This window comes from Onychostruthus taczanowskii, unplaced genomic scaffold, assembly GCF_017590055.1.
Source record: "Onychostruthus taczanowskii isolate IOZ18803 unplaced genomic scaffold, ASM1759005v1 scaffold61, whole genome shotgun sequence".
Lineage (NCBI taxonomy): Eukaryota > Metazoa > Chordata > Aves > Passeriformes > Passeridae > Onychostruthus > Onychostruthus taczanowskii.
The window spans coordinates 976,763-1,001,302 of NW_024503790.1; the positions used below are offsets into that span (position 1 = coordinate 976,763).

The following is a 24,540-nucleotide window of genomic DNA, read 5'->3' on the forward strand; positions in this document are numbered from 1 at the left end:
GAACCTCCGGACACCCCCGCAGGTGGATTTTGGGGGGCTGTTTACCCAAGGTAGAACTGTTGGAGAGGGTTTGGGGGTTGTGCAGTGCTCTATGGCATTAAATCCTTGGATTTCAGCTCTTTTGGCAGCTCACAGGAGTGGAACTTGGCGTTTCCCCTTGAAAAATTGCAGCAGCCTGGGGCTGTTCCTGCCCATCCTCTGGGACTTTTCCAGAAGCAACAGGAACTGAGTTTTCCAGCAGCCAGAGCCTGGCATGGTTGGCTCGATCCCTTCCAGCATTCCAGCGGCGTTCCCTGGGACGTTCCCTTCCATCCTGCTGTAAAAAATCCCTGTCCCAGCCATGGCTGACCCTGCACTTGCCTTTCCTTTTCCCCCCTCAAAAATCAACTGCCCCTTCAGCACCCTAAGAAACCCACGATTTTCACACAGGGAGTTAGAGAACCTGCCCTTAAATCCTGAACTTTTCCCCAGATTCCCGCCCAATAGCCAGAGTTTGCCGGCAGATGGCGACTGGACTCCTAAAAACATCCCAATAATCCTCCAGCTAAAACAAATCCTGATGCCTGTGGTCTGCCTCTGAGTCTGAGTCTCCAGCTCCTCTGCCAAGCCCAAAATTTGGGCAGGGAACCTCCGGACACCCCCGCAGGTGGATTTTGGGGGGCTGTTTACCCAAGGTAGAACTGTTGGAGAGGGTTTGGGGGTTGTGCAGTGCTCTATGGCATTAAATCCTTGGATTTCAGCTCTTTAGGCAGCTCAGAGGGGTGGAATTTGGCGTTTCCCCTTGAGATATTGCAGCAGCCTGGGGCTGTTCCTGCCCATCCTCTGGGACTTTTCCAGAAGCAACAGGAACTGAGTTTTCCAGCAGCCAGAGCCTGGCATGGTTGGCTCGATCCCTTCCAGCATTCCAGCGGCGTTCCCTGGGACGTTCCCTTCCATCCTGCTGTAAAAAATCCCTGTCCCAGCCATGGCTGACCCTGCACATCCCAAAAAACTGGGATGGATCCGTTGGGAATGATGATGATGGCAGTGCCACACGCCAAGGGAGCTCACCTGGTGGTGGATAACCCCCACGTGTGTCCCCCAGCCCTGCACAGGCCACCTGGGACACATCCTATGGCTCCTCCCGGGTTATCCCAGCCCTGCACAAGGCATCTGGGACATCCCATAGCTCATCCTGGGTTATCCCACAGAGCACCTGCAACATCCCACGGCTCCTCCTGGGTTATCCCAGCCCTGGGACATCCCACGGCTCCTCCTGGGTTATCCCAGCCCTGGGACATCCCACGGCTCCTCCTGGGTTATCCCTCAGAGCACCTGGGCCATGCCAGGGCTCCTGGCCGTGGATCCCGGCTCTCCATGCGGCTCCTGGAGCAGCCCTCAGGCAGGGCGCGGCCCGGGATGCTGAGCCGGCTCCTCCATGCGGGATGCGGGTCAGTGGGACAGACAGACAGCGCGGCAGTGATCACCTTTTCCCCGGATAATAATGTCCCCACACAACCCGCCAGAGGGATCTGATGGCAACGCACAGCCCCGCACAGGGCTGTTCCCCCATGGAATGCGCTCCACTCCCTTCCTCACCTCCATGGGGAGAGGAGCACCACAGCCCGGCAGGCACAGCTCACGTCCCGCCTCCCTGCCGAGCCCTCAGATCTCCACGTCTCTGAGGGGTACGCAGGGACATGGCGGGGCTGCAGCAGGCTGAGGGGCGCCCCTGCGGGCAGAGCGGGGCCCCGTGGCCCAGCTGCGCCTCCCGGGGCTGGGGATGAGGGGGGGAAACCGGGAGGGAGCGGGACAAGGAACAGATCCGCCCCGGCACCTCCGCCTCAGCGCCGACCTCCCCAACATGGCGGCCTCGGCCGCCCGCCTCGCCCAACACGGCGGCGGGACCATCCCAACATGGCAGCCCCAGCGCTGCGCCGCGAAGAGAAGACTTGACCTTCCCGTCATGGCGCCACCATAGCACCACCCCATACCCGCCCTGTCATCACGTGATGCCAGGGGGTGGTCCCGCGCCTGCGCAGTGCACGGCCGGCGCGGCCGGGGCAGCGGCGGGAGGGCGGGGAGGGAAGATGGCGGCGCCGGTCGGAGCCGTCACCGGGGCGACGCAGCGGCCCCGCCGCCCGCAGCCCTGAGGGCCCGGCCCGGCTCGGCCCGGCCGCAGGTGAGAGCGGCCCCGCGGTGCGGCTTCCCCGGGCGGGGCCCTTCCCTGGGGAGCGGGGCGGCGGGACGGGCCCCTCGGGGCGGGACAGGCCTGGTGTGGAGGGGGCCACATTTGAGGGCGGAGGGCGGAGGGAGCCGCTGTGCCAGCTCCTGTGCCAGCCCCTCACAGCGTTTTGGGGGTCGCTGCGGAGGGCAGTGCCCACGGGGGGCTGTAGCCCCTTCTGGGAGGGGGAAGCCCCTTCCCAGCTCCGGGGTGCGAGGGGAAGGCGGCCCCGGGGGCTCCCTCAGGGCGGGGAGAGAGCAAAGCTTGCCCCTAAAAAACCGGTGTTGCCCCCTAAAAAACCCGTGTTGCCCCCTGAAAGCCGTGTTTCCTTCCCAAAAAGCCAAGCTTCCCCCCGAAAGCAGTGTGTGAATGAGTGTTCCTCATTCCCCAGTATGCCGTTTCCTCCCCTAAAATACACGTTTCCCCCAAAAAAGGCATTTCCCCAAAAACCTCGCGTTTCCCCAGAAGAGCCATATGTTCTCCCTAAAAGCCATGATTCCCTAGAAAACCTCATGTTTCCCCCAAAAGCCACTTTTCTCTCCTAAGACCTCTATTTTCCTGCTGAAAAGGCACGTTTTCCTTAAAATGCCATGTTTCCTCTCTAAAAGCCATGTTTGCCTCCCCAACCTCCATCCTTTCCCCAAAAAACCTATATTCTCCCCATCCCCTCCAAAAAAAAAAAAAAACCGCCCCATTTTCCCCTAAAAGCCCTGTTTCCCCAAAATCCAGTGCTGGCACGGGGCAGTGCCAAGGCACAGGCTGGCAGTGCCGGCATGGGAGCAAATGGCTTTTTTTTTGGGGGAAATGCGGCTTTTAGGGGGAGACCATGGCTCTTCGGGGAGGAAACAGCTTTTGGGGAGGGGAAATACGGCTTTTGGGGCCAAGGATGCTTTTTAGGGGTTGATCAGCGGCTCTGTGGGGGACAGGCATGGCTGGGGGGTGTCCCCAACACCTCAGCTCGCGTTGGGTTCGCGTGAAAACAAAGGTGAGGCTCGGTCCCCGCTTGCTGTCGCTGTGAAGCCGCCTCTCCCCTCGCTCCGCGGCCGGCCGTGTGTCACTTCCCCGATTTTGGAAAGGGATCGCGGTCTGGGAGCAGCCGAGGTGCCCAGCCCGGCACCCCCGGGGCTTTGGGGTCTCGCTCCCCGTTGTCTGCGCTGCCGGTCTCCGCTCGGGGCTTCGGGAACGTGTTTGGGGTTGATTTGGGCTGGTGTTCTTGTCACGGCGGGGCTGGGCTGGGCTGAGCAGCGCTGCAGGGCTCGGCAGGAGCATTGCATTATCTCATCCTGCCCAGCCTCTCGGCTTTTCCAGTCGCCTTTCCCAGGCACCGGGGCCGGGCATCTCTCGGGAGGAGCCGGAGCAGGGCCGGGGTGTCTCGCTGTTAATGACCCGAACTCCAGGGAATGCTCGGAGAAGAACAAAAAGGGAGTCGGGAATGGGAGATAACCCCGGGATCGCCGGGAATGTCGTTTGTGCTCGGCTGGCTTTAATCATCCCTAGGAGCCGGCTCGGGTCAGCAGCTGGAACTCTTCCCCGTGGCTGGAAGGGACGGAATTGCGGCCAATTCCCGTGGAGGAGCTGCTGACCCCAATCCGTGCCCTGGGTGGGAAGGGGCCTTTCCCCACCTGTCCTTCAGGAGCGGAGCCTCCCAGGGAAACCGCGGCTCGGGGGCGGTGCCGCGGTGTCCTGACAAAGTGCTTTATATCGCGACATAGCCCCGCAGCAGGGGCTTAGGCTGTCTGGAGAGCAAGTGCCAGAGTGGGAGGTTTCCTCATTCCCACAGCCCTGGGTGTTCCCACCACCATCTCTCCTTCCTTTTCCTTATGCTGATGCCAGAGAAAACCTGAGGGAAAAATCCCGGTTTTCAGCCTGTGTCCCCCTGGGCTTGGTATTTCTTTGGTGTCACAAGTGGGAGAGAAGAGAGCAAAATCTTGGGCAGAATTCCAGCTAGTTCATAGAATCCAGAAGGGTTTGGTTTGAAGGGCTTTGCAGACCATCCCTGCCACGGGCAGGGACACCTTCCCCTCTCCCAGGTCTCTCCAAGCCCCGTCCAGCCTGGACACTTTTCCAGGGCAGGGTGGTGCCTGTCTTGTGTTGTTCCATGGTGTTGGACTCCGCGCTGTTCTCCTGGAGTTCTGTGTGTCCGTGCTCGGGCGGCGGCAGAGCCACATCCCGTGGTTGTTTTGGCATGGCAGGGATGTTTGTGTGTGTTTTTCCTGCTGTGCTCCCTGGACTGTTCCCTGACAGGTGACTCCACCCAGGCAGCATCAGCATTGCTTTTCCAGGGTGGCAGGTGAAGCTCTTGGACTCAGAAAGGCTCTGGACAGTTTTACCGTTTTCTCTCGTGGGTTTTTGCAGGCAGTGTGTACAATTTTCAATTTTAATTGGAGTTTACTCCAGCCTTTATTCCCTGGACTCCATTTTTCCCTGTGTTTGGCTGCGGGAGCAGCCCCTGAGGGAAGCTCACCTGCAGGACACGTGCTCCTGCCCTGCCTGGGCTTGGAATGAAGGTGGGGTTGGTTTATTCCCACTGCTGAACGTGGGTGACCTCTGATTTGGGGATTCCAGCCTCTGCGTCGGGCACCTCCTGCAGAGGTGTTTGCTGCCTGGGAGAGCTGGGACGTGCTCCTTGTCCTGTCCTTAATCCCAGGAAATGCAGTGCATACAGCAATCTGCACGTCTGCCAGGAGTGACAGGTTTGGAGTGGGAGCTTGGGGAGGGTCTGCCTGTGCATTCCCAGCTCGGGAATGGTGTGGCTGTGCATTCCCATCTCGGGAATGGTGTGGCTGTGCATTCCCAGCTCGGGAATGGTGTGGCTGTGCATTCCCAGCTCGGGAATGGTGTGGCTGTGCATTCCCAGCTCGGGAATGGTGTGGCTCAGCCCATGGCTGTGCATTCCCAGCCCATGGCTGATCCCTGGAGTTCTGTTCCCAGGGCTTTCAGGAGCCGCTGGGTTTGGGCACAGCCCGCTTCCATCCCAGCCACTTCCACAGGATGTGAGCGAGGGCTGCTGGAAAAGGCTTCCCACTCTCTGTGTAAACAGAGCTGCGCCTCCAAGGGAAGTGATTTTTCCCTGTGTGTTCCGACAGGGGAGGCTTTGTTGGAAAACATCCAGTCAGGATTTTCCTAAGGCTGGAGGTGGGTGAGCTTCGGGCTTTGACTTGGGAAAGGCAGCATCACCCGGAGACGGCTGTGAGGGCTTAAGAAAGGTGCTGGAGCTGGAGCCAGGCTCAGGTTTGGCCCAAATCCAGATAAAAGCTGGGAAGAGGTCTCTGGGAAGTGCTGGTGTGCTCCAGGGCTGTTTCTCCAGGTAGGGGCTCCCTCCAGAGCGCGTTTCCCGCCCCGAGCGGTGCCGCCGGCGTCTCTGGGCTGTCCCCAGCAGCATGCAGGCTGTGCTGCCAGGAGCAGCCAGCACAGCTTGTGATGGAGTTGGGAAATCCAGGTCAGAATTCCTTTTGAACTCGCCTGCGTTGCTGGATCAAAGCAGAGCAGGGGTGACACATCCACGTGAAAACCCTGGCTCGTGTCGAGCAACCTGCAGGGATCAGGGCTCTTCCCATCAGGAATTTGCTGTTTCAGGAGCTGCTCTGGACTGTGTTCTCTCCCCCATTTTATAGCAATCTTTAAATATTTATCTTTGCTTGCTGAACTCCCACTGCAACATCCATGACTGAGAATCCTCGTTTTCCCCCCATGGGAAACGTGGATGCAGCTCAGGCACCAGCAATTGGCAATTCCAATGCACTGCATCTCTCCCTGCATTCCAGACTCCTCTGGAAGCATTTCCCTGCCTCATTTTGTCTTGTACATATGCCAATTTTATCATAATTTGGGGTTTTGGAGGCTTAAGGTAAGTTGGCAGAGCTGTTTTTATTTATTTGGAGCTTCTTTTTCCAGGCCAGGTTGGATGGGGCTTGGAACAAATCTAGAAGGTGTCCCTGTCCCTGGCAGGGAATGGGATGAGCTTTAAGGTGCTTTCTAACCCAAACCATTCCATGATTTTGAGTCTTGTTAGGTTTCAGTGGGCAGAAGATCATCTCTGCTTTGAGAAGTGATTTGGGGTTTTCTGGATGAAAAGCAGCTCAGAAATGTCAGAATCTCGCTGTGAAGTCAGGGTGGCTGCGGGAAGAACTGTCCATCCCCAAACTTCTCACATCAGGGAATCTGGGACACGGATTAATCATTCCAACGGGGTTTTTGTCACTCTGGAGAGCATGCAGTATGATTTATTTGTGCTTTAAAAGAGACCCATGAACCCTTTGGGTGCCATTATCCTCATGCTGAGCTTCCAGGGAAGGGGCTGGCTGTGGGAATCACTGCCTTCTCTTGTCCCTGGTGCTGGATGCACACCAGAGCCTTTTGCCACCGGTCCAAAACACCTGGGAGGAGAGAACCCTTCCAGGTGTGAGAACCCTTCAGGTGCAGCTCCCTCTGAAGCAGCACCACTGCGAAATTCCTGCCTTCAGTTCCTCTGAGCAGCTGCCTTTAATCCATGCTGCTCTTCCCAGAGCTGCTGTTGGGCCAGGCGTTTCCTTTCCCCAGCCCAGCAGCTGCTGGGAATTCCTGAAAGCTCCCAGACTTTTGGGTTTTTGCAGACACGGACTTGCTGGGTCTCGGGAGGGGCACAGGGGATGCTGTAGCCTGCTCTGAGCAGGACTCCTGGATGCTTTGAGATCCCCGGGTTCCATAATGTGTGATGATCAGGGATTTGCCCCATTCTCCTGCTCGGAATGGTGCTGGTTAATGGTGATTGTTGTGGTGATAGGATGGTATCAAAGGAACATCTTGGGGAGCTCATTTTGTCATTGAATGGTAGCAATGAACCTGAAATTTGCACAATTTCCCTGAATTTTTGTTTGCTGATGAGCATAATATGGATTTGACTGTGCTTTTTTGTTGTCTCTTTCTTATATTTAAGCCTCCCTAAACACCCAGGCTTGAGGCGTGGCACAAAGGATGGAAGGATAGCTCCTGCTTTCCTCATCCCCATTATCCAGTGCTTCTGCTTCTGCATGCACTGCCTTTCCTGTTAGCTGAGGAATAAGAAAATCCTGTACACAACAAGAACAAATGCTCTTATTTATTCTGCTCAAATCAGTGGAAACTGCAGCAAATCCTCCTCCAGCCCACTGGGTGGGTCAGACTCATGAAATCTATTCCAAATGGAGTCCCTGGGTGGTATTTTCTGGTCCTGGCTCAGCTGTGGTTGGGGTTTGCCTCGTGTTTGGTGGGTGCTGTTCCCAGCCCCTCACACCTCTCTGTGCCGAGATTCCCCGTGCACTTTGTTCCATTTCTTCCTCCTTTCAAGCCAGGGCTCCAAGGGTATGCAGAGTAATCCTTCCAGTTCTGTAATAACAGGGTTGCACTGCCACCACCCTGGGGCTGGTCTGCACCTCAGATCTGTCCCTTCCCATCTGCTTTACCCCCTCAGAGATTGCAGGCAATCCTCTGTTGCTCACTGCCTGCTTTTTGCTGGGAACTGGTTGGGATTTTCCTCACTGAGGTGCTTGTTTGGGGGGAGATGTGGAGGAGCAGCTCTGATCCCTGCCTGTGAGCAGGGACAAGAGCCAGGGAAGGGCTGGAGCTGGGCCAGGGGGGTTTGGGTTGGAGATCAGGAAAAGCTCTTCCCCAGAGGGTGCTGGGCACTGCCCAGGCTCCCCAGGGAATGGTCCCAGCCCTGAGGCTGCCAGAGCTGCAGGAGGGTTTGGACAGGCTGGGATTGCTGGGGTGTGTGTGCAGGGCCAGGGGTTGGATTTGATCCCTGTGGGTCCCTTCCAGCTCAGGACACTCCATGGTTCTGTGCAATGTGTTTGGAAGGAGTGGAGCTCCAGGAGAGCAGCTCCCAGCTCCATTGACAGGGATCCCAGGGATGCTGTCTGGCTGCAAAGGACCAAGCTCACGCTGGCTCCCTGGGGTTCTGGGCAAGGAATTGGGATGCCTCAAGGTCAGTCCCATGGTGAAGCTGGTGTTTCCCTCTTTCCCAGCCTCTGGCACTGCCCTTTGCCCACACCAACATCTCACCATGGACCTTTAGGCTTGTAGGTTCTTCTCTCCATCCCCATTGCTCAGCACAGCGAGGGCTCCATAGTCTGGAACTGCAGAGGCTGGTGGGTATCTGCCCTCCCTAATTCACATTTTCTGCTAAAAAAAGGCCAGCCATGAATTCTGGCACCTTTGGACTGCACACCATCCAGCACTTCTGTGGGGTCAAGGACATGCTGGTTGCTTTTCAGGAATATCACACTTCCCATCACCTTTTTAGGTTTTTATTAAAGCAGCAAAGAATCATGGAATGGTTTGGGTTGGGAGGGACCTTAAAGCTCCTCCAGTGCCACCCCTGCCATAGCAGGGACACCTCCCACTGTCCCAGGCTGCTCCAAGCCCTGTCCAGCCTGGCCCTGGACACTTCCAGGGATCCAGGGGCAGCCACAGCTGCTCTGGGCACCCTGTGCCAGGGCCTGCCCACCCTCCCAGGGAAGAGTTTCTTCCCCATATGCCATCTGAACCTACTCTCTCTCAGTGGGAAGCCATTCCCCTTCTCCTGGCACCCCAGGCTCTGGTGAAAAGTCCCTTCCCATGTTTCTTGTCAGCTCCCTTCTGTTCCCAGCTGTCTGCACAGCCCCCTGAACTCTGGAGAGGCAGCAGCTCAGCACAGGGAGCTGCAAACCTCTGCTCCCTGAATCCCCGTGCTGCAGAGGCTTTGTTAACCCCAACTTCTCGTGGCTTTTGTTCCTTTACCTGCAAAATGGGGTTAACTGTGGAATGTGGAAGGCTGGAATGTTTGAGGCTTTCAGGTTGTGTCTCTGTGGTCAGACCAGGTGTCTGTCTGTGATGGAAACTGTTTTTGTTCCACCTGAGAGGGAAAACACCTTCCATATTGTTTTGCTGTGTTTAGCAAACAGATCTGCCTTTAAACCCCCTCTGAGTGATCCAGCCCTGCTCCTGGGCACTGCTGGGGATGGTTAATCCCTGCTTGGGAGCTTCCATCAAAGGCCTCAGCTGGGGAATGGCAGGGCTGGGCGTGAAGGGGAGCACGGACAGGTTTGGTGTGAGACACAGCCAGTGGGCATCCCAAAAGCACCGTTTGGGGGTGTGTGACACACTGCTGTGTCCCAGGAGGTCAGATCAGAGGGGAGAGCAGTTTGGGGTGCTCATCCCTGGTAATGTCCACGTGGAGGTGGTGGTGGATGTCCTGGTGTCCTGCTTGCTAACAAAAACATTGCATCAGCGCTGCTGTCAAGTCAGCAGTGTGTCTGAAAGCCCTGGGCATCGATTCCAATCAAACCTTGGCCAGCCAGACTGCAATAAAATGGGTTTTTTACAGTATGTCTTTCTCTTTTTATGGCTTGAAAGTCAGTAGCCTTGAGCTCCTCTTTGCTTTGGGTGCAAGGTCTGGGGGCTGTTCGTGACTTGCGTGTTTTTGTGGGGAGGGGAAGGTTGTGGTTGGTGAATCTGGGCTGAAGAATAGCTTTGTTTATTGGAAAAATAAAACTATTACACACACACACCCCCCCCCAACTCCTCCTTTGCCACTGTCTGGGGCTGGACAGGAGCCAGGTATGCCCAGGTGGGCAAGAGGCCGATGGCCCCTGGCTGGTCCCAGGATGTGGCACTTGGGGACATGGTTTAGTGGGGACATGGTAGTGCTGGGGGAACAATGGACTCTGTGATCATGTAGGGTTTTTCCAGCTTACCAATTCCATGATTCTGTGATGGATGTGTGAGTGCTGCCAAAGACCATATCATGGTGACCAGAGGCTGGAGCATGAGCACCCACAGCAGGAAAACCCTGACCTTGACCTGGCTGTGCTTGGCTTCATTTTCCTGAAACTCCATCCTGCGTTCCCACTGCAAAACATCCAACCTGAGTTTGCAGAAGTGTTGGACCCCAGAATCCTGCCTGGTGGTCCCACCAGAGATTGCCTGGGTTCTGTGGACAGCACTGCAGTGAGATGTGAATGCTGGTTATTCCCAGCCTCTGAAAGTGCTGGTGGTTTCTGAAGGGAGTCTGGTGTCCTGCCCTCAATGGATTTCACTGCAGTGAAATGTGAATGCTGGTTATTCCCAGCCTCTGGAAGTGCTGGTGGTTTCTGAAGGGAGTCCTGTGTCCAGCCCTCAATGGATTTTTGGAAACAAGGCTTACAGTCTTTGCTTTGCCTCCCAGTGATTCCTGATTCTGCCCCCTCTGCTTGCTTCAACAGGAGCAGCAAGGATCCTGCTCTAGGATCCAGTGGGTTCAGGTGGGATATTGGGATAAATCCTGCCCTGTGAGGGTGGGCAGCCCAGCATGTGGCTGCCCCTGGATCCCTGGCAGTGTCCAAGGCCAAGCTGGATATTAGGGCTTGGAGCCATCTGGGATAGTGGAAGGTGTCCCTGCCCATGGAACAAGATGAGCTTTAAAGTCCCCCCCAATACAAACCATTCCATGATTCCATGATCCTCAGTTCCCCCAAGTTCCCTAAGACCGGAACGGGACTGGGAGCATCCTCAGCAAAGGCAAGAGAGCTCCCAATCCCAGAGACAGAGGAGGAAGAGGCCTGACGCTCCCGTCCCGAGCAGTGCAGGGTAGGAAATGCCATTTTCCTGCTCCCCAGCTGCCTGGGGGCTGCAGGAGCTGCAGGAGTGGATGAGCCCCAGGGCTCTCCCAGCCAAGGAAGCTCTGGCACTCACGTTTCCTGCAGGACACCTGAGGACCGTGGCTTCCCTGGGAATGGCGCTGGGGGACGCCCTGTGCATCCCCCGCTGCTGCTCTGCAGAGACTTTAACAAAGCAATCCCACGAGCCCCTAATGCAGCCCATCAGAAAATCAGGATGAAGGAATCCAGTATGTTTGGGTGTTTTGTTAACAATCCCTTTCCTAAGATATCTCCATGGTTTTCATTTGGTTATTCCGCCCGGGTAGTTGGAACTAGGCTTTGGGCTGGGTGGAAACCCAGAACTTGCAGGAGTTGTGTTTTCAGGCTGATTTTTCAGCTGAGCAGAAGTGGGCTGGATTTGGGTCAGTGGCTGTGATTTCCTAGTGGTTCCATTATAAATTTCCTTCCTCTCTGCAGATGAACCAGTTTTGGTGACTTTGGGAGGTGCCAGGGGTTGTAGGACTCAGGGGATGCTGTGACATTCTCACAGGCTGTCCTCCAGACAATTCTCCACACTTGTTCAGGACCTCCTGTGCTCTCCTGATGAAGGGAGGGGTGACAGCAATTCCCAGGATCTCCCAGTGTGGGTTTGCTCAGCATTCCCGATTGGGAATTCTTGCCAGTAAATCATCCTGAGCAGATTTGGATAACTGTTTTTATGCTGAAAAGTTCATCCTCCTACAGCGGATGTTACACCAGGAGGAGCAGCTGCCCTTTTCCTTGGAAAAACCTCAATTTTCCTGCCTCAAAGGCTTCTGTTTGCTTGATTAGGGGTTATTCCGGGTTTTGGGGCTCGAAGGGAGTTCAGTTTGCAAATGGAACAGGATTTGTTTGCTGGGAAAGCTGAGGTGAGGATAACTGGAATTCAGGGCTTGGCGGGGGCCGGCAGAGGGAGTGTGTGAGCCCGAAATCCTCCTCATTTCCTACTAAATTCAGGGATTTCGGGAGCAGAGGAAAAGGGAGCAGCCGATTATTGCACCCGAGCAGCTCCTCTTGTGCTGCCAGGACTTGGCAAGCCAAATTTTGGCAGGTTTGAAACAAATCCAACTCTTTCAAGGATAATAATATTGTCCAAAACCATGGAAATTCTCCAAATCCATACATCCGTAACAAGTGGAGGGGTTGGTGGGCAGTGGAGATTTTGGCTTTTTTCATGGCTTTCTGCAGGGAGATTTAAGGATTGTCTTTTTTTGGTGTGGAAAGGCAAATACAGAACTCCCAGGAATTATCTTTTCATACTTGTTTTTCACGTGAGCAAAACCGGGCTGGATTTTGGGTCAGTTGAAGTGTTTTCCTCGGGGTTCCATTGTAAATTTCCTGCATATTACTTCATATTTATTAAGATTTGGAACCATTTATGAGGTTTTGTAATAATAATAATAATATCAACAATAATAATGATGATTTCCCTACATGCACCTCAAGTGTGGTGTCATTAAACTCTGCTGCTTCCCCTTTTCCTGTGAACCCCGCACCAAGAAGTCCCTCAAACCCGAGCTCCCCGATTTGTATTCCACCAATAAATCCAGGATAACCCCCCACATTTTCATTCTGGGTTTCAGTGCATTCATTTTGTGGGAAAACAGATTCAGCAGAATTTATTTGTAGGTTACTGTGCTGTTTGTGCAATAAATCCTGCTGTGTAATGTCACACTGCTGCTTATTTTTGAACTGAAACCTTGGAAAAAAATGAGCAGGAATCTGGAATAGCCAAGGGTCAGCTCATCACTGGGCTGGGAAGAATTCCTGGGATCTTGGTACCTTTTATTACAGAAATATCAACCAAAATTCAGCTGCAGTGGTGCAGTTCCAGGACAATGGGGAGCAGTAAAAATTATGTAATTTGGAATTTTTTTCCCCAAGTCCCTAAACCCATGGTTCTAACAGGCAAAACCATCACAGGAGAAATGGTGGAATTTTCAACCTTGTAGATGGAATTTAGGAATCCTTTCTTTTCCTGGGTGACTTACGTAAAAGAAAAACAATTTCATTTTGGAAAAAACAGGGAAAAGCTGTTCTTCAGAGAACCCTTGGAACTGCCTGTTTTGCAGGGATAAGGAGCATCTGTGGTGCCAGTATTCCTGAGGTCTCGCTCTGCATAGACAGGATATTGCTCATCCCACAGCTTCCCAGAGGCTGTATTTTCTTTTTTTGGACTAAAAGCTGCTTTTTTCCCTGTTGTTGAGCTTGCCCAGCAGTTGATTTCCAAAAGGATCAGTTCCAGCTGCTGCAGGTTAGGGAGGACTGAAAATGTTGTTTTATTTAGTGGTGCTTATCCCAGTCCTGAATCTCATAGTTCCCACAGTCCTGTTGCTCCCTGTGCTGCTGCTTTTATAAAGTATTGTGCTTCTCCTTGGAAATAGTGCTCTATTTTCCTCTTTTCATCCCAGAAAAGGTCTCAGGGATTTTAGAGCAAAACCAGGAGCGGGGAAAGCTGCAGGTGAAGTCCCTAATGGCACAGGTGGGGAGACAAACACAAAAATACTAAAAATGTGGAAAGAATCCTTCACATAGAGATAAGATTATTTTAAAGGAAAAATGGACCGTTTCTCTCTGATGGAAGAGGATTTTTATTTGAACTGGGGCAGAGAATCAGCCAGAAGTGTGGCTGTCCCCAGAGTGCCCCCCTGGAGACGCGGGCACGCGGAAGAAACCATTCCAAAGTATGAGGAAGAGTCTGGAGCAGGTTGGAGACAGTTGCTGCCTTCCACCCCTACATTACCACCAGGGTTCCTGGTTGCCAGGTGCAATGAAATCCCTCTCTCCTGGCAGCCCAAGCCCTGGGCCAGCCAGGCTGGGTCCTTTCACACACCTGGAATGTTTTGTTCCCGGCGGGAGCAGCGGCTCCTCCTTGGAGGGAGCATTCCTTGTGGCGTGTGGAAATGAGCATTACCTGCTCTGACTCAGGATCGGTGCTCAGCCTCTCATTGCCATTCAACAGCTTGCCCTTGGAGGCTTTTTTCCATGAAATCCATAAAAAGAGGGGGCAAAAGGGCAGGTCAAAAACCCTGCAGGTTCAAGCGCTTCCTGAAGCAGCTGGAAGTTGTGGAGAAGAGGAGACAGCTCGGGAGGGAATCAGCAGTGCCACCCACGCCTGAGCTTTGGGCTCCGTGGGACCAGGAGTGGGGTCTGCAGGTAGGAAAAGCTCCTTGGACCAAGAGGGGACTTGCAGGAGCGGGTTTTGAGCAGTGCTTCAACCAGGTGGGGTTATTTTTGCCTGCATTTAATATTCCTCAGCTGTTTGTTCCAGGTAATTACTTTAGGAATAAATAGCAGGTTCTTAACTAATTTCAGGAGGGGAGAGATGGAAAATGGAAGTGCTCTGAAAGGAGGAAAAGGATTATGAAATGTTTTGCCAGCTGGCAGAGACGCAGCTTTCAGGAAAGGGCAGGCAGATTCCGTCGGCGCCGGCAGAGCTGTGCTCCCCCTGCCCTTCCAGCGCTTCCTCTGGGCTGCAGGAGCAGCTGCCATTCTTCCTTGCTCCAGCTCCAGGATGATTCCTGAACGCCCCAAAACCTTCCTGGTGCTGGGATATACAGGCATTTCTCTGGGACCAGCAGGGCTCTGGGTGCAGAATATCATGGAAAGTTTGGAGGATATGTTGGTGTTTTCAGGGCTCGATCCGATCCAGGAGTTAATTGGATTGCTGCTACTTTGGGATGAGACACAGCTGCTTAAATCTCTTGGTTGCAGCTTTTTGAGTGCTCAGAGATTCATTTTAGCCCAGGTACAAAGTGGAGCCCAGCATGGTGCAAGCAGAGAGCACCTGCAGAAGGCAGGATGATGGCGAAAGCACCTCTTGCATCACCCAGAAATGGAGGAACACTCAGTTCTGCTCCTGGAATAACCAGTAAAACCCCAGGTGTGGGATTTTCCCTCATGGATCTGCTGAATAACTGGCAGCAGGAGCTGCTGGGATGCTTTAGCTCTTTCTTGCCAACTGCCTGGGTTCTTTTTCCTTTTTCTGTATTGGAGCAGGGTTTTAGGACAGGGCTTTGCTTTGCTTTGCATTACAGGGGTGGTTATTCCCAGCCCGCCCTTCCAAACAAAATCCACATCCGTGGCAGGTCAAGTTTGGAGGGTTATTTTGACAGTGAGCTGCCTTTTGGGAGCTGGGTTTATTGCTGGCCTTGTTTTCCTTCCGAAAAAGAACACGGCGTGGGTGTGAAAACTCTGAGGATGGTTATTCCTTATGTTCAAACGTTTAGGAAACAAGGATTTACCAAAGGAGATGCTTTGGAATATTTATAATATCAAGTGGCTTGGGAAGAGTAGACAAAACTCAGTGGAGCTTCTCCATCCTCAGATATGCTATTTGAGGCTCCTCCCACTGTTCTAAAATCAGCCTTAAAGATGATTTTTGTTGTTTTGTGCCTGGGATCAGCCTGCCGTGTTGGGTTATTCCCGAGCCTGCTCCAGAGGATCCAAATTGGGATTTACTAGCTGGAAAACACCTCTTTGTAGTGGGTGTGTATTCCTTCACTTCCCATGACCCTCTCCAGCAGGATTTGAACATTATTTAGAGCACACATAAAAGTTGTCGGGATCACATAAGGTCCTGACAACCCCCCGGCCCATCACCATCCGCAGGGTCCTGCTGTCCCCGCGCCAGAGGCAAAAATTCCGGCTCAGGGTTCTGGCAGAGCTTGAGGGTATGAAACCTCTGCCTCCTGGGGAGCTGCTCCATGATCCCAGGCTGGGAGGGAGGGACAGTCCCTTCTGTATCCTGAGCAGGAGCACAGCTCAATCCCAGCCTGGAGTACAGCTCAATCCCAGCCTGGAGCACAGCCCCATTCTGCGCAGGAGCACAGCTCAATCCCAGCCTGGAGCACAACCCCATCCTGAGCAGGAGCACAGCTCAATCCCAGCCTGGAGCACAGCCCCATCCCAGCCTGGAGCACAGCCCCATCCCGAGCAGGAGCACAGCCCCATCCCAAGCAGGAGCACAGCTGCATCCCAGCCTGGAGCACAGCCCGATCCCAGCCTGGAGCCCAGCCCCATCCCAGCCTGGAGCACAGCTCAATCCCAGCCTGGAGCACAGCCCCATCCCAGCCTGGAGCACAGCTCAATCCCAGCCTGGAGCACAGCCCCATCCCAGCCTGGAGCACAGCTCAATCCCAGCCTGGAGCACAGCCCCATCCCAGCCTGGAGCACAGCTCAATCCCAGCCTGGAGCACAGCCCCATCCCAAGCAGGAGCACAGCCCCATCCCAAGCAGGAGCACAGCCCCATCCCAAGCAGGAGCACAGCTCAATCCCAGCCTGGAGCACAGCCCCATCCCAGCCTGGAGCACAGCCCCATCCCAGGCAGGAGCACAGCCCCATCCCAAGCAGGAGCACCAGCAGCACTGGCTCTGTGCTGTGTCAGGATGGAAACCAGCACAGGCACTTCCCAGCCATGGATGCCATTGCTTGGAAAAGGCCCAACCCTCCATTCTTTCATATTTTTTAGCACAACTCCAGTTTTCCTTTCCCTCAGTCCCTGGGAACTCGTGCCTGTTCTGCTGCATGAGGCGAGTTGCTGGCAGCAGCAGCAGCGCCTGTGTCACAGCATTTGGGTTCCAGCCTCCCCTGCCACAAGAGTGACTCCAGCAGGGATTTCTGACATGGGAAACGTGCTGGGTTCTGCCGTGGTTCCTCCCACAGATTGACAGCCCTGTGCATTTTCCAAAGCTCTCCATCAGGGAACCTGACAGCGGTGGGGACTGCTGCTGTCGCCTGTCATTTTCCTGGGCATGAATTGGTTGCCATGGGAAGCTTTCCCACTCCTTGTCTCCACCACCTGCCATTCCCACAGCGTGGGAAAACCCTGGATTAATAACAACAGCTCAGGTTATTCCTGAGGAATAAACCTCAGTTATAAATCAGGTCAATGGCCTAAGTTGATGTGTTTTAACATGGGGTTTGTTACCAGGGTATTTCTTTATCGGGATGTTTCTATATCAGGATATTTCTATATTAGGATATTTATCCTGCTAAATAACCCACGTTAAACCATGACATCGATAACTTCAATTCCTTCCAGCTGTATTTTCTGGGATAGTCAGGATTTGGAAAAAATAATGATAATATTCTTATATTGGAGGATGTTAGGGAAAAGCTGTCTTGTCTTCCCTCTTGAGGAGCTAGTTTGCTTCCTGGCTTGCTGCAGGTTGGATTTATCCTATGGACTGTGTGGATTTGCCTCCAATAATCTGGTCAGTTCAGGGCTGGGGGAAGGCTGGGTAGCCTCTGCCTTGTGGACTTGGGAGGAGCCCAGGCTGAGCAATGCAAGAACGGGGAGCTTGCCCTGGTTTGGTCCTTTCCTTGTGCTAGGAAAGGATAAAAAGGAAATTTCTGGAAAAGAAAGCCCCGTGTCATCCCTGCGAGCTGTTACTGTGGTTTGGGCTGTGGATCCAGGAGCACTCAGGGAGCTGCTGCTACCTTGGTCTCCACTCTGCCACCTTGGAAAGGAAAAGTGCTGCTGCTCTGCTCAAGACAGAGCAAGACTGTTTGTCTTGCAGTGGCAGGCATGGATTTAACCTCACACCGTGCCAGCTGCCCGCAGTGGACACAGCCACTCGTTAAGGTGGATTTATTTCATGATACTTTTCTGTCATCGAAGTGTCACTTTACACTTGGGATGTTGGGAATAGCTGGAGATACAACCTCTGCTGTCCCAGCCTTCCACCAGCAGTAAATCCTGGGGGGATTTGCTTTCCTCACCTACTGCCAGCCAGGGCTGTGTGCAGGTATTTCACAAATAAAAGGAAAAGGGTAGTGAAATGGAGGCAGGGCATTTTTCCCCCCCAAGGAGTTGTTTGGGGTAAAACAGCCTCGCTGGCAGAACAGGTTCCACAGGGTGGAGGGACTGTAAATGTCGCTGTGATCCTGTCTCTCCTCGGGTGGGGTTCCACAGGGATCCTTTCCCCATCCCAGCTGGGCCCCACGGTGCAGGGCAGGGCGATGTCTCCTCGTGCCCAGCGAGGGAGCAGCAGCTCCAGGGCTTTGGCTTTGGCTCTCTGCTTCCCACTGGAGGCAGCAGCAGGGTGGGGAGAAATGGAGTGACCTGGGAAAGCCGTTCCTAAACCCTCAGCGGCTGCAAAACTGCAAAACCACCTCCTGCACTCGGTGGTTGCTGTGTCAGAGTCCTCTGGTGTGGCACACAGCTCTCAGTGCGTTCCTGGTGCTCCCTGTGACCTCCCCACTGTCCCTTTTCCCAGCTGTGACGTGGGATGCCATGGCCAGCTCCTCGGACAGTGACGATGACGGGTTCATGGCCGTGGATGCAGAGGACGCCGCGGTGGAAGGGACGATGGAGCAGGAGGATGAGCCCCACGCCGAGCTGGAGGTGGAGGAGCCCAGGCCCAGCTCCAGATCGATGCTGGAGCTGCCAGAAGAGGTTTTGGAATACATCCTGTCCTTCCTCTCTCCCTACCAGGAGCACAAAACCGCCGCCCTTGTCTGCAAACAGTGGTATCGACTGATCAAAGGTACAAGTGATGGCAGCAATTTCTTTAATTGTGGGGTTTGGAACCCAGATCTCTTTTACCTTTGCCTCTTGTTTTCCCCTCAAACTCTAAAATGTGACTTCTGTGACATCCCAGAGAAATCCTAACAGCCATGGGGTCCTTGGCTTTGCTCAAAGCGGGTCTGTAGCTGTGCAGAATTGAACCCCTCAGCCTCTCTCAGGGCAGAAAACCCAGAGAGGCTGAGAAATCCCATCCTGGAAGTGTCCAAGGCCAGACTGGACAGGGCTTGAAGTGCCCTGGGGTAGTGGAAGGTCCCACCCATGGCAGGGGCTGGAGCTGGATGAGCTTTGAGCTCCCTTCCAGCCCAAATTAAAACAAAGCCCAATCCCCACAACAGAGCAGCTCCTTTGCTGCCTTTGAGTGCTCCCAGTGCTGCACTGGTGACTTGGATTGCAGCCTCCTCCCCAGAGCCCCTGCCAGAGTCCCATGGCTGATGGGGCTTTAATTGCACTTCATTTGTGTCTTGCTCAGTAATTAACATTCCCAAAGCTACTGCTTTCAACAGCCCTGGCTCTGGTTCTTACAGCTCTGCTGGAGATAAGTGCAGTATAAAATCTGCATGAGTAGAGATGTGCATATTCCAGCTTCCTGGAAGAGTAGCCCAGAGACACAGATCCTTCCTTTGCCTCTGCACACTCATTCCAGAGCCTCGTGAGGGTATTTTAATGCTGGAGAAGTATGATACAGCAAATAAGGAGGGAAAATTTGGACAAGGATGCAAGCAGAACCTTCTGCTTAATTTTATTTTAATACACTGGGTGATTTCTGGTACCATTCTGTGGGTTCATGTTTTAATCACAAGCTTCATTTAAAACACAAGGGGTTTCAGAGGAGAGCAGTTCAGTCCTAGGAAATGGTACAGGTTGCTGCACAAGGGGAACGTGCTCCTTCTGGAAAACAGGAGTAGGTGTCAGGTGAGGAATGCAGATTGTGGGGTGATGGCTCATTTATGGACTTCTCCTCATCTGAAAGATTCCAAGAATTTCCCACTTTGCCCAGAGCAGAATAGGCTGGGGGTTAAAAAAACACAGCTACCCCAGCAGGGACCATGGCCCAGCATCTCTTTTTTTGCCTCCTTTTGGGGCAGCAGCTGCCCACAGCCCTGGGGAAGGGCCTTTTCCAAGTGCTGCAGCCCCCAGTGGCTGCTTGGCTGTTTCCTGCAGTGACCTGCAAGGGATGCAGCTGGGATGGACAAACACCTGGGATTCACCCCAGAGGGATGGGGGAAACGTCCCTGGAGCCCAGGGATGAGCAGCCTGAGACACAGCATGGCTTTGGGCTGTGTCACCTCTCAGGGGACAAGTGGTGCTGGGCAGCTGGGCCCTTTTGGGGCAGTTCCAGCCAAAAAAAGGTCTGGAACCACCACCTGCGAGCTGTGCCCAGAGAGGTCACTCGAGGTAAACAATTGATTTGTGTTCTCCTGGTTAATTTTTCCTGTTTGCCAGGATACATCTGCTGTGCACTCCTGGAGCTCACATTCTCTTTCCCGTGTGATTCTCAGGAATCAGCTCCTCAAGGACCCCAGGCTTTATTTTTTTTTATTTTAAAAACCCCTTCCTGCTTTGTATCCCGGAGTGGGATTTCTTGCTGGGGGTGTTCCTGGCACAGGGCTTGGGGAAAAACTCTTGGCACGTCGTGGCATCCTCAGTGCAGGTGCCACCAAGTGTCTGCTGAACTGCTGCTGCTGCCAGAAACCTTCTCCAGACCCTTTTGTCTCCTCAGGGAGCAGCCTCTGGCCCCTCCCAACACCCTCACACAGAATTAGTGGCAGCCTTGGAGCATCCCTGCTGATTTTTATCACTGATATCTCCTCTCCGATTTTTTTTCAGATCTCTGGGCAGTAGCTGCATTCATACTCTTAAAAGTTGATTATTGCACTGAGGTTCCTCGAGGGAAGGGAAGCTGCCCCTTGAGGTGTGCTGAGGGAACATGGGTGCAGCACAGAGAGCTGAGCACAAGCTCTCCAAAGCACCCCAGTGCTTCCTTCCTTTCCAAAGGCTCTGCTTCCTGAGCCAGAGCTGCCGGGATGTCGTGACCACGCTGCTGATTTCCACATTTGCAGAGTTCCCTTGTCTTTACTCCCTTAATCCTCTGCATTCCCAGCGTGTTTCTAACCCAAACACGGGGGTTTGCAGCTGCTGTCGCTGTGCAGGCACAGTTTGTTCCCAGCTTTGCTGACAGTGTTGTTCTCTCCCCAGGTGTGGCCCATCAGTGCTACCACGGCTTTATCAAGGCAGTGCAGGAAGGGAACATCCAGTGGGAGAGCCGCACTTACCCCTACCCCGGCACCCCCATCACCCAGCGCTTCTCACACAGTGAGTATCCCTGGAGTCCCCTGGGAGCTGCCTCCCTTCGGGCTGGCAGTGCCATCTCTGGAGTCCCCATGGACAGTGCCATGCCCTGGAGTCCCCTGGGAGCTGCCTCCCTTGGACCTGGCAATGCCATCCCCTGGAGTCCCAATGGGCAGTGCCATCCCCTGGAATCCTGCTCCAGTCAGGGGCTGGCAGTGCCATCCCCTGGAATCCCAGTGGGAGCTGCCTCCCTGGGGGCTGGCAGTGTCACAAGTGCCCATCGCCACTGGTGTTCAACCCATGGCTGTGCCAAAGCTCAGCACAAGAGCAGGGATTTGGGAGCTGCTGGTCATGGCGGGCTCGTTGATCCTAGGAAGTGTTGATGGAGTGGTAGCGGGGTGGGATTGTGGCTTTCTGGTTGTGCAGGGATCTTTGTGCAGCTCTTCAGGCTGGAAAACTCTCCCAGATCATGGGGGCAGCCCTTGACCACAATGTGTCCCCAAGTGCCACATCCAGGGATGGGGACTCCAGCACTGCCCTGGGCAGTCTGTGCCAGTGCCTGACCCCCATTCCATGAAGGGATTTTCACAGTAGCCAACCTAAACGTGTCCCCAGGTGCCACATCCAGGGATGGGGACTCCAGCACTGCCCTGGGCAGTCTGTGCCAGTGCCTGACCCCCATTCCATGAAGGGATTTTCACAGTAGCCAACCTAAATCTCCCTTGGCACAGCAAGAGCTGTTGCCCTTGTCTGTTGCTGTTCCCTGGGAGCAGAGCCCTACCCCACTGGGCAGTCCCCTCCTGTCAGGAGTTGTGCAGAGCCACAGGGTTCCCCCTGAGCCTCCTTTTCTCCAGGCTGAGCCCCTTTCCCAGCTCTCTCAGTCCCTACTTGGGCTTCAGACCCTTCCGCAGCTCTGTTCCCATCTCTGGACATGCTGCAGCCCCTCAGTGTCCTTCTTGTCTTGAGGACCTGGAGCTGTCCCCAAGATCTGGACCTGAGCTTTGTGTCCTCCTCAGCAGCTCCTCCCTCAGCCCCTGGACTGGAGTCGTTCCCATCAAAGCTGGTGGGTTTTGGGAACTGCAGCACTCAGGGAAGTGCATCAGCTGCTGGCACAGGTCCTCTACATCTGTGAGGAAAATTGGGAATTCTCCAATGTGCTGGGCTCAAGTTGAGCATAGTTGCAGGTAGATTTGCTGACAAAAGGGAGCAATTCAGTCAACAGCACCACTCAGTGTTTGGGTGAATTCTTCCCCTGCTTCCAAGATTCTGGAAGAGAAAAAATACCTAAACGCAGTGCCTTTGAGGAAAAGATACTGAAATAAACCCTCTTCTTTGGAGTGCAGTAGCATTGAGCTGCCTCAGCTCCAACAAAAAAAAAAAAAAACAGAACAAAAATTCCATCCTGTGACTTCAGCGCAGGGTCTGAGCCCTCTGGGGGACAGCTCTTCCAGGAAGCAAATTGCATTTTTCTGAGGCAAGATAAACACGGTGCAAGCCCTGCCATTCCAAGAACAGCAGGCATCACATTTTCATCTTCCCAAGCAATAATTTATGAGGCAGCCGCTGTGCTGCCTCCTGCCAAGACAAGTCCGGGAGACGCTGCGGGGAGCTCTGGTGAAGTCATTGTGCTCTGCCGAGATACCCTGGCCTTCCTGAAGGATGAAAAGGCTCCGCAGTTCACAGCTCATTTTTAGCAACGCTAGTGAAGTGCTTATTAACGACTTCACATTTGCGTGTATTTCCCTTCAATTTTAGCAGCGTGTTTGCGACTGCTGAGTGCTCAGGCCAGCTAGAAATTGCCTGGAAAAGGCTCAGGGTTGCCCCAAAGAGCACTGTGTGTGCTCTTTCCTTTATCCTGCTGCCTGCCACGGCTTCCTGGCTGCAAAGTGAGTTGTCTCCCTAAATCCCCTGCCCTCGGAGCGTGTAATCCGTATTAGCCTCGCTCGGTGACAGTGCCCCTGCTCTGCCCGGTCCCGGTGGCCACGGCAGCGTTATTAACACACTTTGTGGGCACAAAGCTAATCTGGATTAACTTGTTTGCTGATTTAAACGGATTGGTTTGTGAGCAGCTGCCCAGATCTGCAGCCTCTGCTTTCCCTGCAGCAGCGTTCTGTGCCTGCGGGCGAGATTCCAGCCTTAAAGCCGAGCTACAAATCGTCAGTTCCGCAAAGTCAAACTCTGAACCGTCACCTAAAATCCCAAGGGATGACAGTGAGCTGAGGTGGAGGAACAGGAGTTTGGGCAGTGGGGAGGGAGCAGGCAGGACTCACAAAACCCTTCCTGAGGGATGAGTGATTTGCTGGTTTTTGTGGGAAGACGTCACCGCCCAGGCACGAGTCAGTGCTGCCATCAAAGCTCCGTCTGGGGCTCGCTCTCGCTTCCAGGAATTATTAGAACTGTCCCAGAAGTTCTCACAGGGAGCACAAACGGACAAGGAGGGGAATTCTAAGCAGCTGGAGGTCAACCTGTCTGATCTCAGTCCTGAAGGGAGGAATGGCAGAAGTGCTTGATAAGGAATAATGAATGGAAAGCAATGCTGTGGGGAGGGAGTGCCTGGCAGGGACCACACCGCTGAGAACAAACTGTGAACGGGCTGTCGCTTTTCCAGAGGTTTTAACTGGAACTGCAGGACGTGAAACATCAATAATGCTGGGTGTTTAGGGGCAGAAATCCTCCTGTTTGGGTTTTTTGGGTGGTGTTCACAGGAGTCACGGAGCTGTTTTATGTATGAACCTGCGAGGTCGCAGCAGGGGGATGAGACATGGGGTGAAATCACTGCCCGCAGTCGGAAAAAGATGTCGGGAGGCTCAGGAATGCAGAAACGGAAAAGCAGCAAAGGAATGCGACCGTTGTGCCAGGGATATTGATCCTTTGCTGGAGGAGTGACTAATTTTAAGCACTGATTTATTGTTTTTGTTTCCAAGGAGCCTAGGGTTGGTGGCACCACTGGGATGAGTAATTACAGCAATTTGTGGGTTTGACAAACCCGTTGGGAGCGGTGAGAGCTGGAATGTTTGTTTTACAGGATGGGCTGCTCCTGGAGCAGAGCTGCAGCTCCTCCCAGCACCCAGCCTTGCTCAACATCCCCGGATATTTGGCTGCACCCAGGCTCTGCACTGCAAGGAGCAGGACAATGGCATTTTAGGGAGTGAGGAGTTAGAGGTGGAGATGGAGATAGAAGGAGATGGGAAAGCTGGGGGCATTCACCTGGAGAAGGCTCCAGGGAGAGCTCAGAGCCCTTCCAGGGCCTGAAGGGGCTCCAGGAGAGCTGGAGAGGGACGTGGGACAAGGGATGGAGGGACAGGACACAGGGAATGGCTTCCCACTGCCAGAGGGCAGGGATGGATGGGATACTGGGAAGGAATTCCTCCCTGGCAGTATGGGCAGGCCCTGGCACAGGGTGCCCAAGAGCAGCTGTGGCTGCCCCTGGATCCCTGGCAGTGCCCAACACCAGGGGATGTCACCCTTCAACCCAAGAACCATGTGGGAATGGGATTTACAGCCCAGCCAGCTCCTTCCCATCTCTCCAGTGGGAAATACAGCCCTTGAACTGGGATGGGTGAATTTATTTCATGTTCTCTGAGTTTCAGAAATCAATGTTCTTCGACTGTGGTGAAGGGAATTAGCTTTTCATTTGGTTTTCCCTCCCCAGTCAGCTCTGCTCTGGCTATCAGCTGCTCTGGGTGAAAATCTCTGATGGTTCATTGCTCAGGACAGGGTGGTCTGGAGTGTGCTCAGAGACAGAACTCTGCTCTCCCTGAGCATCAGTGTCTTCAAACAACAGAATCAGTGATTCATTTCCAAAGATAAGCCACTTCTGCAGTGCTGAAACTCTGGGGGTCACTGAATTTTGCTGGGACATAAAAAAACCCCAACTAAATCCATTCAATATTTTCCACCCAAA

At 53.9% G+C, this 24,540-nt stretch overlaps 1 protein-coding gene across 1 annotated transcript in view; it reads left to right on the forward strand.

Annotated features, from left to right (window-relative positions):
• The first annotated feature begins 2,032 nt into the window (after window positions 1-2,032).
• The window catches only part of FBXO42 (F-box protein 42), a 46,838-nt gene continuing 24,330 nt past the window's right edge, over window positions 2,033-24,540 (forward strand). Inside the window, exons 1-4 of the mRNA XM_041419476.1 lie at window positions 2,033-2,157; window positions 13,666-13,671; window positions 18,034-18,306; window positions 20,544-20,660. Of these exons, the coding sequence (XP_041275410.1) occupies window positions 18,054-18,306; window positions 20,544-20,660 (370 nt within the window). The 5' untranslated portion in view covers window positions 2,033-2,157; window positions 13,666-13,671; window positions 18,034-18,053. The remainder of the gene's footprint in view (window positions 2,158-13,665; window positions 13,672-18,033; window positions 18,307-20,543; window positions 20,661-24,540) is intronic.